Raw genomic sequence first — 16,580 nt, forward strand, 5'->3', positions numbered from 1 at the left:
AATGAGCCTAGTTCCAAACTAGGAAGCTGTTATTTAGGAAATAATAATGGGAGGAGAGCTCTAAAGTGGAGAGTGAATAATAAATTAAAAGCAAGCTCAAAATAAACTGTCATTATGGATCACAATTTCATTCTCAGCATTTTTGTGGTGGGCTGAGGGAGTGTAGAAGAACCTTGGGGGTGCAGCATAGACATCTTGCAGGCCAGGAAACAGGGACGCACAGAGGTTAGGCATGAGCAACTCATTAGGGGTGGCAAAACCCAGGCACACTCCTCACCACTCTGTGCCCTGCAGCGGTGACAGGAGATCGTCACTCCTGAGACACCTACGTGTAACACCACCCTCGAAGTCTGCTCAGATCACCCGGCTTGTGAGGAGTTGTCTTTTGTCATCTCCAATTAGGGTCCTAGAGCTAGACACTGGCAGAGCCATGACTAAAACCTAAATTTCCTGATTCGTCTTTGCTTAGTCTGTAAGTTCTAAACTGCCCACCGTCAACACTGACCTGAACTACACAATTCAAACGCTCAGAAAGCAGAACTGGTGTCTTACCCTGGGTTTCTACCTTGGTTTCCACCACGTTCATTGGACAGCATTAAAAAAAAAAAATCTCAAACTCAGAAATCTCAATAATTTGGGCCCAAGTTATGTGCCCCTGGGGAATAACATACACCAGTTTTTTTTAATTTGTCCAAATGCAAGTAATGAAAATTAAGCTTTGATCACAAGCTTTTGATAAAATGAATAATCTTGTTAAAAATTTCCTGGGGCTCATAAATGTTTCTTCTGTTTGTTTTGCTCTTGGTGAGCAAAGTGAATTTTCTTTGTGCAGAAGCAGCAGTGTTGAGGGGGGTCCTGTGTGTGTCGGGTCTGTTGAGCAGGTTGGGGCATCAACCTCGGGAGGAGGGTAGGGAGGGAAGACTGGCCTTGGCAGAATTAGGAAGTGGGTGCAGTTGGCCCAGTCTTGGTTCCTTTTACCTCCTTTGTTGCGCCTCTTCCCAGGAAGGCTCCTGCTGAGCCCTGTGGGGTGATTTTGGGGGCCATCCCATAAGGCTGTGCTGATTGGGTGAAATACAAGTGCAGGAGGTGCAGTTCCCCTTAACAAACTCTGCAGCTCCGCAGGGCCAGCCCCACTGAAGACTCAGGGTAACTCTGAAATTCTCAGGCCTCTCCTCATGTCTCCCAGTCTTCTGTGGAAACCTACCTGAGGCGCTCTAACCTGACTCACGTCCACAGAGCCTAATGGGTCACTGCCCAGGATTTTCCTAAAGAGCCACCCATTAGCCTAAGTGAATGAATTAAATGGAAAATTTTACAATAGGCCTGGAAGAAAGGTCTCCTTAAGGATGCTCTTCAAATGAGCATTGAAGAGCCCATAGGAAGAGTGAGAGGTAACATTCACATGCTTGACCCTCCATAACCACAAAGATAGGTCCCAGGATCTCATAATTGTGTAATTTGTTCAACACCTTGCAGCTTGCAGAATCCTGCCACGCCAAGGCATACCGCTAAGAGTTTGGGCCCTACGTTGTGTCAGCCTCAGTTTGAATCCCATATCTGCCACTCGAGCATGCAGAGTTAAACAAATTGCCTAAACTTTCCAAAACCATTTTCTCATCTGAAAGTTAGTGCTGTTGATACGGTTAACGCAGGTAACTCATGTAAAGCATTTAGCAGTGTTTGGCAAACCGCCATCAATAAATGTTATCTGAGGCCATCGGTTTTTAATTTCATAGTACCCTGGGAGGCGGGTGAGGTGTATATTATCTTCTTTGTCCTGGGAACCCATGCAAAGTCAGAGAGAAGTGATTTGTCCAAGGCTATGAGGTCAATATGTGCCAAAGCTGGGTGTTAAACCTGACCTATCTGGCCAAGGTTCCAGAGTTCCTTCCGCTGTTCTACATTCGTGTAGATCTTAACGCAGCACTTGACCACGTATGTCCACATCCTCAGGCTACATGGTTGCAGTACACACAAGAGATCTATTAGTTGTTTTTCAACTGTCCACTTCTGTCCTAAAAGGTCTATGGATACCCAGGACACCCAGGTGGTAAGAAACACAGGCTGTGAATTTTCTATCTTCAAGCTGCAAGGCCACATCTCTAGGTCATGGGATTGCCATCTGGAGCTGAGTAAGCATGGGAATGTGCCCTCACTTCCAGAGCATCCATGGAGTACTTCATTACCCTTCACAGACCCCACAGACAGATACGGTGATCTTCTTGCAGAGTAAACTAGCAATTTTAGTCATAAAGGAAAACAGCTGCAGAACACAGAAGTCCAGGCTACACCCAACCCTTCTGGTCCCCTGTGTCTGTTATGCTGAAGGCCCAGGAATGGGTCCAGATTTTGCAGGCCCTGAGTTGCTTCAATTTTGGAACTTTCTTTAAGCAAAGAAACAAAAATATGATATCAAAATTAGCTGTGGGGAAAAATGTAGAGATGGAGCTTAGATTAGTAGTTGGCAGGGGTTAGGAATAGAGACACGCAACAGAGATTGTGTTTGTAAAGGGGCAACGGAAGCGATCCTTGCAATGGATGCATAAACCTGCAAATGGGGTAGAATTGCATAGCGCTCAATACACAAAAGCATGCATATAAAATTGATGAAATCCGAATAAGATCAGTGGTCATTACCAGTGATAATTCTGGTTGTGATCTTGTACTATAGTTTGTAGGCTGCTACCCTTGGGGTAAAGTGGATGAAAGACACATGAGTTCTCTCTGTATAATATCTCGCAACTACATGTGAATCTACAATTATCTCAGAAAGCTTAATTATTAAAAAAAAAAAGGATAAAAGTAGAATCAGATAATCCAAAAACAAGGCGAGGGGGAGTGGTATGGAGTATTAGCAAGGCTCATGCTAGCAAGATGCTTGAACATGTAAGCTTTGTTGACTTAATAGTAAATCTGTCTCTGGTCAAAAAGACAGTAGACTGACAGAAGATCAGCAAGTTTAGATCACTAAGTGAATGTGTACACTTTCCAGGATCATCTGCTTTAACCATGAGGAAGGTCACTTGCTTTAAAAAAAACAGAAGAGGGGCGCCTGGGTGGCGCAGTCAGTTAAGCGTCCGACTTCAGCCAGGTCACGATCTCGCGGTCCGTGAGTTCGAGCCCCGCGTCAGGCTCTGGGCTGACGGCTCGGAGCCTGGAGCCTGTTTCCGATTCTGTGTCTCCCTCTCTCTCTGCCCCTGCCCCGTTCATGCTCTGTCTCTCTCTGTACCAAAAATAAATAAACGTTGAAAAAAAAAAAAATTTTAAAAAAACAGAAGATACTTACCCACGTATATAGGTTGACTCCACTCGCTCCAAAACCCCATCTGTCTGCACATAGAACTCACAGTGGCTCTCACTTGAATGGAATACTTAGAAATATCATCAATTATTGAGATGAATGCATTCGTCATCAGTTTTTCTGTCTGAATGGAGAAAAATAGCATTATAAGACTCTCTGGACACAAAATTTAAGAAATGCCAGTTACCAGAAAAGAAGGTCATACATAAGTAATCTCACTCGCTTTTATGTGACCCTTTTAAAATCAACAGGACCCACATTGCTGAGTTTATTCTAGAATGCTTCAGTAGAGATGTGTCACAGTTATCCTTCAGGGGAAAGTGATCTTGTAATCAAAATGAATAAAAAGTCATTGGTAAGTTCTCGATGATTTACCCGGGTCTGTTTAAGGTTTCCAAATTAAAAGACTGGGGTGGCCTATAGCAGAACACATAATCCCCCTCATCTTGTCCTTCCATATTCTGTAGCCAAGTTAGTAAACAATATCCATTGGTTTCCATCTTATTCAGCAGGCATCAGCAAACTAAAATGTGGGGGCTGGTATGGCCTGCTGTCTGTTTTTGTAGGGCCTGCAGGCTAAGAATGGTTTATACGTCTCCAAATGATTGAAAAATATCAAAAAGAGTATTTCATGACACACGAAACTGAAATTTCAGTGTCCGCAAATAAAGTTTTACTGGAACACACCCATGCCTATTTATGTATTATCTATGGCTGCTTTTGTTCCACAATGGTAGAGCTGAGTAACTGTTACAGAAACCATATGGCCTGCTAAGCCTAAAATATCTGGCTCTTTACAAAAAAAAAAAAAAAAAAAAAAAAAAAAAGCAAAACGCCTGATCCCTGATGTGCAGGAAGATCTCAAACAACTGGAGCATAGGGAAAAGGAAAGAGCAGAATCATTGAATCTAGGAAAGGCTGGGTTTGAATCCTATACCCCAAACTACCTGCTGACAACTTCCTTGACTTCTCTGAGCCTCTGTTTTCTCATCTGTAAAGTAGGCAAAGCAGCACCTAAGCATGGATTATTGAATTAAATGGAATTGCCCTTGTAATTCCAAGTTTAAAGATGTACTAGGTTGAATCCTATGATAACTGCCAATATTCAACCCACTTTTGATGAGCAAAAACAGCAATATTGGTTCAATATAATAATATGTGCTTAGTATTAGTAAATGCTGGTTTGCTACAGGCAACTTAGAGTTACATAGTCTGGTGTTGAAACAAGGCTATTGTCTCACAAATGAGACTGTCTCTGATATTCTCTCTCCTGGTCAGTGTTCACACCACTCAGCTAATCCTTTGAGCCCCAAACCAGAGATGTGCCCATGACACCTATATCTTACATTCTTCTGTGTGTGTTTCTCCTTTGTTCACCCTGCCCCACGACCACTGCCTGATTTATCTTGTCGTGTTTTGCTTGGACAATTGCCATAGCCATTAACCCAATGTGCCTGTCTCCACATGGCCCCTCCACCTGCATCCAGATTTCATGCTGTTACCAAAATTATTCTTTGATTTTGCAGATGTGGCCAGAGTTCTGAATGAATAAAACTCTTCAATGGCTTTCAGCACCTATGGCAATGGCTTTAAAAAGAGAAACCACTCCTTCCCCCGCCCCCCCAAATTCCAGTCATTCTGGGAGAAGTCACAGTGTGGATCTAGAGTTACTATTCCAATGTTGGCTTTATGTCCAGGCCAATTCATTTACTGCCACTTGGCTGAAGGAACCATGCTCTTTTAAGCCTTTGAGTTATGCCTTCTGCCTAGACCCCCTGCCACTTAAAGTGTGGTTGGCAGATTGGTGTGGGTCAGGAGCTGTTTATTACTGATTCTCAGTGAGGTAAACACAGGAATAGAGACAACAATTTAGGGGCTCTTGTAGCAATGTGACATTGCCACAGCATTCTAGCCCATGAATGGGTGTGTCTCTGGGCATATTTGATTTCCCTAGCATTTCATTTTTAAGCTATTTTCCAAAAGAAACAATTCAAAATTAAATTAGAAATCTAATTAAAAATTAGGAATTACAAATTAAAAAAAAGAAGGTCTTTTAGCATTGGTATTTTGGGAAGCACTGGCTACAAACTATCCATCCTTCATGATTTCACTCAGTTCTTCTCGGTGGGAGCCCTAACTGGTTGCTTTGCCCACCCCCTCCTTTGGACCCATATTGGCCCTTCCTCTGAGGTGGTGAGTGTGTCCACTAGACTAGGCCCCTTGATGGCAGAGACAGTATTTTATCTTCTTAACTCCCGCCCCGAAACCAGTGGGTAAATATTTGTTGAATCAGATTGGATGGAATTGAATTTGCTTTGCCCACTGTCACTGAGACATGAGTTGTAATCCCAACTTCCCTACAGCTTTGCCAGCTTGGTGACTTTGGGCAAGTGGCTTAATCTCTCTCTGCCTCACTTTCCTGTGTAATGGGGATGATAATTAATGCAGTTCCTGGGAGGAGGGAATAAATTAGCATAATAAAGGTTGACACATAGTTGATGTTTCATAAATGCTGGCTTTCCTCTCAGTTCCTGTCTCTTGAACTCTTTGTCCATTAGTGCTTATGAGTATATCTCAGTTGTGGTGAGATACATAAAACAGAAAATTAATCATCTTAACTACGTGTACAGTTCGGGAGTGATGAGCACATTCGCACTGTTGTGCACCCGCTCTCCGGCACGCTTTCATCCTGCAACACCGAAACTCTACTTGTTAAACAACAGCTCCCCCATGGCCCCTCCTCCCAGTTCCTGGAAACCATCATTCTACTCTCTGTCTCTCTGGGTTTGACTACTCTTGGTATCTCACATAAGTACAGTCCCACAGTATTTGTCTTTTGGTGGCTGGTTTATTTCACTTAACGTAGTGTCCTCAAGGTTCATCCAGGTCATAGCGTGTGTCACGATCCCCTTCCTTGTTAAGGCAGAACAACAGAGCCCTGTATGTATACACCACATTTGGTTTATCCATTCATCATCTATCAGTGGACAGCTGGGTTGTTTCTTCCTTTTGGCTCTTGTGAATAATGGTGCTATGAACAGGGATGTACAAATTTCTCTTTGAGACCCGACTTATAATTCTTTTGGATATAAACCAAGAAGTGGAATTGTTGCATCACACGATGATTTTCTTTTTGATTGTTTGAGAAACCTCCATACTGTTTTCCATAGCGGCTGCAACTTTTCATATTTGCACCAAAAAAATAGTGTTACTGTGTTTTTTATGTGATCCTTTGTGTTATTTTGAACCAAAAGTATGTCCTTTCAAGACCAAAAGCCAGTAAAGCTTGGTTTATTTTTACAAAACTTGGGTAGACACGTTACCTTTGACCTTGTTAGCTCCAAGCTGTAACCACAGCTGTTACTGAATATAATTTTTACAGTGTTTCTAAGAGAATGCTACTATCAAATATTGGAACGATCTGAAGAATTACCTGGAAATAATTTTTCCTTGTGTTGTAAATTTTCACTTCATATTCAAAGCAGTGAATTGGAAAGGCAGAAACTGGTTTTTCCCACTGAATTGAAAGACAGGTTCCTTCAATCTCTGCTGTGACATTCACTGGAGGATTAATGCGATCTAGGTTAGAGAATAAAAGGTCAGTGATCTAGGCTGATCAATCCAATCCACTCACACTCCCCAAGGCATTTCTGAGATACAATCTTCTCAAGGATCTACCTTCAGGTTTTAATTAACTGATCTCCAAGTCATAGGACCCCAGTGGCTCACAGATGACTCTCATAGTTGTAGTACCGAAGAGATCCTGCCTCTAATCTTAAAGGATTCCTATTCCAAATCACATTGAAGGGTTGAGTCCCTTTCCACTTCAGCTCATTCCAAGACCCATCGCACCATCCCTGTTCCTCAAGCTGGACCAAACTAGGTAAACCTGACCCTAGAGAGAAACCCTGGAGCTTCCACAAAGCACTGCCTCTACTAAGCAGGTGTGTGGCTCTGGGTAAGAATCCCCTCATTCTGAGCTTCAGTTTTGTTTCATTTTGTATCGTTTCAGTTTGTTTGGGGTGGGGGGCGGGGGATGGAGTGGTAAGGTTCAATTTTCTCTGCATAAAAAGAATGGGCCACATTTGTCTAACAATTGTAGAGTTCTTTCTCCTGAGTTATCACCCGATTATCTCATAGCCTTGTGATGTGGGTAGAAATTATTTTTAAGCGAGTGCTCTTGTCTCAGGCTGTGTGACTTAGATCTCACAATTAATGAATCATAGGGACGATCTAAGAATGGGATGTATTGATTGGTTCCAGAGCCTCCCGTTCCCTAGGCAGAAAAATTTTAACCAGGAATCTATTTCTTTTAGTAGTATGAGGAATTTATCTCTAATAAATGAAAATCATACAGGAAAATGAATCCCTGTGGTCTGTACCAGGTTGTGCCCATTTTCATATTAGTATTGTTTCCCATGTCCTCCTCAGCATTGTTTATTACTTATTTTTAGGAAAGGGACATTTTTAGGTCATCTGAGAAATATACTGTTGAATAGAATTATATAACCTCTTTTGTGAGCTGGTTCTTTAAACCAAGTTATATACTTCATTTGATAGAGATATAGATAAATCATGTCCCTTTAAATAACACCTTGTCTATTTATAATTATGTATCATTACCAGGCATTGTTCTAAGCACTGTAGAGTTTTTTTTTTTAATTTTTTTTCAACGTTTTTATTTATTTTTGGGACAGAGAGAGACAGAGCATGAACGGGGGAGGGGCAGAGAGAGAGGGAGACACAGAATCAGAAACAGGCTCCAGGCTCCGAGCCATCAGCCCAGAGCCCGACGCGGGGCTCGAACTCACGGACCTCGAGATCGTGACCTGGCTGAAGTCGGACGCTTAACTGACTGCGCCACCCAGGCGCCCCGAAGCACTGTAGAGTTCTTAACACACTTAGTTCTCACAAAAATTTTGCAGGAAATATTAATTTATCCCCATTTATTTCTGATGAGAAGACTGAGGTACAAGGCAATGACCAGCTTGTCTACGGTCACTCAGCTAGTTGGTGGTGGAGCCAGGACCTAAGCCAAGGCAGCCTGACTCCACAGCCCATGCCAGTAAATACACTACTGCTGAAATCTTGAGGGTTAGTAACAAGAATGCTGCGTGAAAGGCTCCTGATGAATTTCATTAATACAAGCATCTAGGATGAAGGAGACTATAGTATTTCTATTTTGAGAATGGAGCCAATGAAACCTTAAATAATATGCTGATATCTGAGAATCCCTATGCTGAGAGAGACATTTTAGGACCACCTGGAGGAGACAGACCAGCATGGCAAAGGGTCCTAAGAGGAAAGCATGAGAAATTGGGGGTGGGGAGCTTGGGGAAGAGAAATCTCAGGATGAGAAAGCTTGCTGTATTTTGCTAGCTCTGAGACCATCTTGTGGGGAAAGGGATGAGAATTATTTGGAGGTACCACTCCATCACAGCACCAGAAACTTCATGCAATGAGTCAGAGCTGAAAAATGAAAGGGATACTCCCTTCAGCAGTGGGTTCACATTCCCTGGTTCAGTGATTCTCACATGGTGGAGATTCTGTCCCCCACGGGACATTTAGAAATGTTGGGAGATATTTTGTTGTCACAACTGCAGGGAGGATGTTACTGGTCCAGTAGGAAGAGACCAGGGATGCTGTTAAAAATCCTGCAAGGCACAGGACAGCTCCCCCCAGACAGTTATCCATCCAAAATTATCAGTATTGCTGAGGCTGAGAAAGCTTGCCCCTGTGATTGCCAGGCAGGGGACAGATGATCACTTAGGGTTGAAAATTAGTCAAACCACGTGATCTTTATAAGCCCTTCGAAGCTGAGATTCTGCGATTTGGTTAGTCCAACTCTGAGTTAAGTCTACCTTACCGATTGCATGAAGAGCAAACAGCTGATCAAAAGGCTTGATTGGAGCATGCTTGCTTGAGCCATTAGCATGCACTGCGAGTGCCTCACTCCCTCTGCTGCTGATAAAAGTCTTTGGAAACCAGCATGCAGTATTTCTGTTCAGGGTGTCTCTCCTGTACTCCTGGCATTCTTCGGTCCAGGACCCATACCTAAATCAAAATGCTCATAAGTTTTTAAGGCTATAGGAAAGAATGCATTTACTTAAGTAAAAGTAGGTACTCACCTATAGTAGAGAAAATACTGTGTATCCTCAGGGGCATCCTTGCCAGCTAGCCAGGAGCAGTGAAGAGAAACTTGGTATGGCCTTAAGGGAGTATGATTATTCACTGTGGTGTTTGTGGTACATGTTAAATTCACAATTGAGGTTCCAGGAGACCCTAGATGGTCAATAAGATGGCCAAAAATAAGAACAAAATGTTGCCATGACAATCTTTAAATCTCTTACTTCCTCTGAAACTGTAGTGATTGGGAACGTCTTACCATGAAAAAGTAATTGTTATCACACATTGATAGAAACCTATTTGCAAAGGACCAGCTCACTGTGGGATGAAGCTAGGATTATAAAGCCTGAGTTTCTGACAATAAAAAACCTGTCAGGGCACCAGGGTGGCTCTGTTGGATAAGCATCTGACTTCAGCTCAGGTCATGAACTCACAGCATGGGTTCAAACCCTGCGTTGGGCTCTGTGCTGATAGCTCAGAGCCTGGATCCTGCTTCCGATTCTGTGTCTCCTCTGTCTCTCTCTGTCTCTCTCTCTCTCTGCCCATTTCCCACTCATACTGTCTCTCTCAAAAATAAATATTAAAAAAATTTTTTTTTAAATGTTCTGTCTGGTGTGCCTGGGGGCTTAGCCAGTTAAGCCTCTAACTTTGCCTCAGGTCATGATCTTGTGGTTTGTGAATTCAGGCCCCACACTGGGCTCTGCACTGACAGCTCAGAGCCTGGAGAGCGCTTCGGATTCTGTACCTCTCTCTCTCTCTGCCCCCCTCCCACTTGTGTTTCTCTCTCTCTTTCTCAAAAATTAATAATAATAATAATAACCTTCTGGCTACCTGGGGCTAAGGGGGTGTACATGTGGGATATGCTTGTATGAAAATTTAACTACAATAGATTGTCATTCAGACCTTGGTGCCCAGCAACCTCGGTATTATAATACCACATCTTTCCATAGCTAACGGTGACACTTTAAGCCCTACTTTTCTGGGCCTCAGTTTTTCCACCTGCAAATGAGAGAGTTGGTAGAGGAAGGTCTCCAGAGCCACTTCCATCCGAGAATCATGGGAGTCATTGTGTTGCATCATGCAGATGTCATGAATAACACAGATTGCTGCTTGGAAGGAAATGGGTTCTGGCAACACAGCATCATAACAATACTTCTTTGGAGATTCTGTGCACACTTGCGTGCTGAAGGCCTCTTCAACATGCAAAGATATTAGAGAATCTTGTGATTTTCCACCATACCCATCACGTTACATTCCTTTCTGAAGATGATTTCTGAAGATCTCTGAAGATTGTTTGTCTGGAAAGCCTTGTTTTCATTTCAAACTGCATTGTCACCACATTAACTTGTGCTGTTCAGAGCACACTGTGGTGACCCTGGTCTTGTGGTTGCTCAGAGGAGGGAAGAAGCACTTTGGGCTGAGGGTCGGGAAGGACCTCATCAAAGTGAGAGCCTTTTGACTGAATCTCAAACAACAGAAGGGGTCTCTTCCCCTTAGTTTAAGTCAATTGTGCGATCATACTTATTGCTGGCAGCCAGTGTAGTTCAAGGGGGAGAAGAAGACAGGCTTCTTTTGTCTTCAGTGAAGTTAGAGAAAAGGGACATTGGCTATGGTGTATTATTACCATGTGCTGTCAGAGATGTTTGCTTGTATATATCCATATACAACAAACATACATAATTTTGTGTCTATGCCTTGTAGTAAATGTACTGTCCGTGCACTAAATGACCAGATGCTCCATGCCCAAAGTATAGTTTAGACTCTTCCTGCAATCTGTTTGTCTCTCACCTCTCTTCCCAGGAATTATTTGGTATGAATTCAATTTGATTCAAGGGAGAATTAACTTTTCGTTAGTGTCAACATGTAGTGGCATGCTCAGAGAATAATTAGAATCGCAGAAATGTAATTCTGAAAGCTGCATTACTGGTAGAGTCCTGTTACTTACTGAGACCTGGAAAAGCACTCTAACGTAAGACACACAAAGATCTGTATCCTGTGTCTACTGTGGATCAGTGTCTGTACTTGGAATCATGGCCATTGTGAATTGGCTGCTATCTGGTCTAGGCCACATGTTATAATGAATAAACGGGAAGATCTTTACAATGCTGCTCTCAGTCACTGGCACAGTTCTGGAGGTGTGTTGCTTTTTCATTCAGGGATGTGACAAGACAGTGGTTGAACGATGACCTATGGGCCAGACTGGCTAAGACAAATTGTTAGGAGGAGCACTCACATACCCTGGGACTTGGTGATCCTTCTCTCTTTACTCTGTGTGTGTGTGTGTCTGTGTGTGTGTTTCCAAGGGTTTAATCACAAGTATCACTGGTTCTAAGTATTAGAAACCCCAGTTTTCCACAAAAGGAGAGTATACAGACAGTGGGAGCTGTCTTCTTTCTTCATGGCAGGTTGTTCAGTCTTGTGGTTTCTATGAACCATCAGCAGCTTGCTTCAATTTGGTAATGAAAAGTCATAGCATTCAGAACATACACACACACACACACACACACACAAACATATATATGTACTGCTTGTTCTCCTGGCTGTAATCAAGCATGAGACACTGTCCCTGCTCCCAACAGGCTCCTAGTCAGAGATGGCAGGATATAAATCTATTTGTGAAAGATAATGTCATATGTGCCAAATGAATAACACAGCCCATGAATGGGTTCTGGGGAGAAAGCATTCTTCAGTGTATAGGATGAAAAGTATAAGGAATTTATAGAGGAGATACAACTTGTTCTGGGCTTAGACATATGGGAAGGATTCAGGAAAATAGACAGAAGTGAATCCAGGAAAGCAAAGCCTCCTGGCAAGAATGAGCTGTCAGGTGGGAGTCAAGGTTAGAAAACTATCTGAGAAAAACCGAGGAATCGTGTAGGGTGTGGTTGGAAAATGTCTCAGAGAGACCTGATGGGTCCTGAGTTCCCTGATGACCCTGTGACCTTTGGAGCAGGGCAGTGATAAGTGTAAGCTATGTTTGCAGGGGTGCAGCAGATGGGATTGGCAGGTTATGACAATAAGAAGTGATCACAGCCTCAGGACGATGAGGAGGAGGAAGGACGCTTGGCAGGAACTGCTGACTGACTCCAGAAAAGTCACTTGTCCAACTTTCACCACACCTGCACCGTCAGGAATACAACAGGAGGCCATTAGGAGCCTGCCTTACCAGGTGGGGCTTTAAGTTCAGCAGAAACCCAGCGGCTTGGTGGGAGGGGCTGGCCGTTCCAAGGGACCGTCTGCACACTTGCTGAAAAGCCTTTATGAAGAACGGTTACACGTTTGCTTTCAGTGTTCCTGGTTTCGTACTAAAAATAAACCCCACAAGTCATGATACATAAAAGGGAAAGAGCATTCAGAGAGCTATTTTAATCCAATAGGCATTTTCTTCCACTTTTTAAATGGCACATAAATGAAACACAATTAAGTACTTTGGCTAGAAAAAAAAATTAGGCCCGTGGTTTCACAGGTATGTAAATGCTTATCCCCAAAGTCATTGAGTGATGAAAATATGCACAGCTTTTTGCACACCATTTGTACCTCAACAAAGTCTGATTTTAAAAAATAAGCGCCTATTTGGGATTCTCTCTCTGCCTCTCTCCTACTTGCACTGTCTGTATCTCCCTCAAAATAAATAAACTTTATAAAAGTACAATAATATAATGATTCCTCAATGATACATGAAGACATTCTTATAAAAACAAAAAACTGTAATTGAGGCACACATTTACTACAATCATCATCTCTAGTGTCCTAGTCTCTTCCCCAGAGGTAACTTTCTAAAAGAAAATTCTCTAGAATTCTGTGTTGACTGAAAAAATAGTTACTACCAATTGCTTCTCTCTTTGTTTGATTTTACTGCGCATCTCCTAGGTATCAGGTGCCTTCACATATGCCCTGTAGTGGGATACCCCAAAAGTGCATCTCCCAGACCTAGAGTGGTTGCCCGGATTTGAACTTGGCCTCTCTGGTTAGGCACACGCTGCCTCCCACCTTACTCCAGCACTCTCTTCTCTTTTTCTCTTTGTCTATTTTAAAGGGAACATAAAACCCATATCAAATTCTTTTATCTTCAAAGTGACTAAACTTTCTTTGCTTACTGAGAGAATTGTGGCAAAGTTAGAATGTTCTGTGCTGCTGTTGAATGCTAACCAACATGCATGGTACCAGATCAGGGTCTTTTCAACAGACACCCTACTCGGTTGGGCACATGCCAGAATACCCTTGAGTCAATTTCTCTCTCTCTCTCTCTTTGTAACTTAGAATTTCATTCAATAGGGAAAATGCAGTCAAAATGAAAATTTGCCTCTAATAAAGACAGCTGTCAGAACAAATACTTACGTCTTCTTCTTGTGGAGCATTTATTCTCACATGATAGCCTAGCTCTATATTCACTGGCTCTTGATCAGGATTTGATTCCCAATGCAAAAGAACTTGGGAAAGGCCAGTAACTTTGATAGTGAAGTTGGTAGGTGGGAGAAGTAAAGCTGTTGATGAAAAGGACCAACATGATATTCAATTGTATGGAAGTAGCTCTTTTAAATTTTAAAAACATTTTATTGTATAGTATAGGATTTTAGGATTATTAGAATATATAAAACTCAAATAATGTTGGAAAAAGTTGCTTTAAAACTGCTTTTAACTCATTATCTTTCTAATTTTGCCCAAGTGTTTACCTATAACATATATAGGCATTTTACTGAAAAATGAATATCTCAATATTCATTATAACTATACCTTTCAAACTGAGGGCCATTTATCTATTAATTGGCTGGGTAAATTTATTAGTTTGTGGCTAGAATGTTTTCAATGACAGGGAAGAAAATAGAAAATATCAGGGAGCTTGAAATATAATTACTGTTTCGTGAACCTCTTGTTTCCACTACATGAATCTATTTAAATATTTGTATATGCACTGGTTCGTGATGTACAATTAATTTATTTCTCATTATGATTCAAAGTCAAAAAAATGCGTGAGTGAAATTACACATTTATAGAAAAGAGGGCTCTTTTTTCTTTAATGAACCACTCTGTTTTCAAAAGAAAAGCTTTCCTTTAAACTACCAAATCAATGCCTGTTCATTTTAGAAATTTGGGAAAGCACAGGTGAGTAAAAAGAAAAATTGCCTAAAATCCTGCAACTGAGAATAGTGTTAACACGTGATATATTCATTACTTTTTGTCCTTGGTATACATTGATACAACTTGTTAATTCCCCCCCCCCCCCAAAACTAGGACAACATTATACATACTATTAGGAAACAGACTTATTCATTTGCTAAATGGTTCGGATGTTTCCACTAACTTTTAATATTTAAGAGCCTTCTATAATTCCTACTTGATGCTTGCTGCATACAGCCTTGTAGGGTTCTGTCTAGATTAGCTGTCCATTATGTTACATAAAATCAAATGTTTATTACCTTAGTTGCATGAGCCATATTTCAACTACTCTGTAGTCACTTGTGGTTAGTGGCTACTACATTGGACAATGTATATACAGAATGGTGTCATTATCATAGAAAGTCCTCTTAGACAACACTACTTAGGGACCATGCGACAATTTTCTTTTTCTTAGATTCTGTCAGTACACCATATCCATAGATCAGTAAGTTTCTGAACCACACACGGTGGAAGGTTTTTATTCTTTGGTTATGAGGACTTGTAACCATCCCCTTGTATGGGAAGGCATTCCATGTGTGATCACCAGCTCCAGCTTTATTCCATAGTGTCCCATAATGCCTGTACACCCGCACATGGAATACGATTCCTCCTGTAGCATAACATTTGCATTCCAGTCAACTTTGCTTTCTTAAAGTATAGCATGTTTAAAGAGTTTGTATTCTGATATGAATAAATATTCTCCTTTTAAAAAATCCACACAGAATTTCCCAATTGAGCATTATTTGGGAGAAAATAATGTCATCATTTTTGTGATGTATTTTTTGTAAAGAAACGCTACTGAACTTAATAGATGTTACCTACATTTTTTATCAGAAAGTGAGTCTGCTCTCAGTATCACTGTAGCCCCCAAGAGAATCAGTAATGCAGGTGCCATGATAATCACATCCTGTAGGAAACAGAAGGATTAAGATCCAAATCACCACCTGTTACCATTTTTAAGAAAAACTGGCAGCTACCTTTTAACATAAAATGTAGTCATTTGCCCATTTGACAAACAGTACTGAACAATCTGTTATGTGCTAGAAATACAAATATGAATGAACAAATCTTGAGTTTTATCCTTAAAATGTAGATGCATAGTTGGAGGGGCAGAAGGAAATGTAAGGGATTAATTGTAGTCCAGTTAAACACTATTGCAATAAAGGTGTGAATGGAGCACAACAGGGGCACATAGACTTCTGAACTGACTCCTGAAGAAATATCTAGAGTGACGGAGAGGGCAAAGCCAGAAGAGCAGAAATTACGTGGGAGAGGTACTGAGCGAAAGACCACAGCAGATTTTTGAATAGTAAAAACTCCTGGGCACAGTTAATCAGACTGAAAACAAATACCATAACAATTTTCAATAATGAGTATTTAAGTATAGGCCCAGAAGCTTAAGTCTAAAAGAATCCCAATGTGGGAAAGAAAAAACTTTGTATCACAAACCTGCAATAAACTTCTGGTACTTTGAGCTGTGGAGAGGCTGAGTTTTCTGATGAATCTACGTGGGGGCAGGGCATAAAAGGAATGAGAAAAATACTTACAGGTCTGAGGAAAAATAAAAACCCCATTTCCACCTACTTGAAATAACTGGACAATGAAAATGAGAGTAGAAATATTCTAATAACTCAGTGCAGCAGTCTGGAAAGAGTGGGTATCATGCCAGCATCTTGTTTTACAAGTCGTCAAAGAAGAGATTTGATCCCTTATTGGGATCTATAGGTTAGAAATCTTGAGTGTTTCCTCTGAAAACATGGAAAGGCATTTTTCATATGAACTGGATTTCAAGGCATAATATCCACAGCTTTCCCCTGTTGTGCACCGCCCTTACTTTGGCAAAGCACTTCCTCCTATTCTCTCACGAACCCCTTTGATTCAGTGGGTGGCCCACAAGGCTATTGACCAATTTACAGTGAAAAAAAGGAGTCCGAAAGGTTAACTAATTTGCCAGTGGTCAAACAGCTAATAAATGATGGAATTTAGACCCAATCTT

General features: G+C 41.5%; 1 protein-coding gene across 2 annotated transcripts in view; it reads right to left on the reverse strand.

The window, feature by feature from the left end:
* The window catches only part of IL5RA (interleukin 5 receptor subunit alpha), a 36,796-nt gene that overhangs the window by 16,025 nt on the left and 4,191 nt on the right, over window positions 1-16,580 (reverse strand). The window contains exons 3-10 of one of the 2 annotated variants that reach the window (XM_047848942.1): window positions 16,034-16,088; window positions 15,407-15,491; window positions 13,766-13,911; window positions 12,594-12,732; window positions 9,430-9,583; window positions 9,168-9,355; window positions 6,735-6,880; window positions 3,287-3,425 (exon numbers count right to left, since the gene is read on the reverse strand). In XM_047848942.1, the coding sequence (XP_047704898.1) occupies window positions 3,287-3,425; window positions 6,735-6,880; window positions 9,168-9,355; window positions 9,430-9,583; window positions 12,594-12,732; window positions 13,766-13,911; window positions 15,407-15,479 (985 nt within the window). In that variant the 5' untranslated portion in view covers window positions 15,480-15,491; window positions 16,034-16,088. The remainder of the gene's footprint in view (window positions 1-3,286; window positions 3,426-6,734; window positions 6,881-9,167; window positions 9,356-9,429; window positions 9,584-12,593; window positions 12,733-13,765; window positions 13,912-15,406; window positions 15,492-16,033; window positions 16,089-16,580) is intronic. The other variant, XM_047848943.1, reaches the window with a different exon arrangement.

Source organism: Prionailurus viverrinus, chromosome A2 (genome assembly GCF_022837055.1).
Source record: "Prionailurus viverrinus isolate Anna chromosome A2, UM_Priviv_1.0, whole genome shotgun sequence".
NCBI lineage: Eukaryota > Metazoa > Chordata > Mammalia > Carnivora > Felidae > Prionailurus > Prionailurus viverrinus.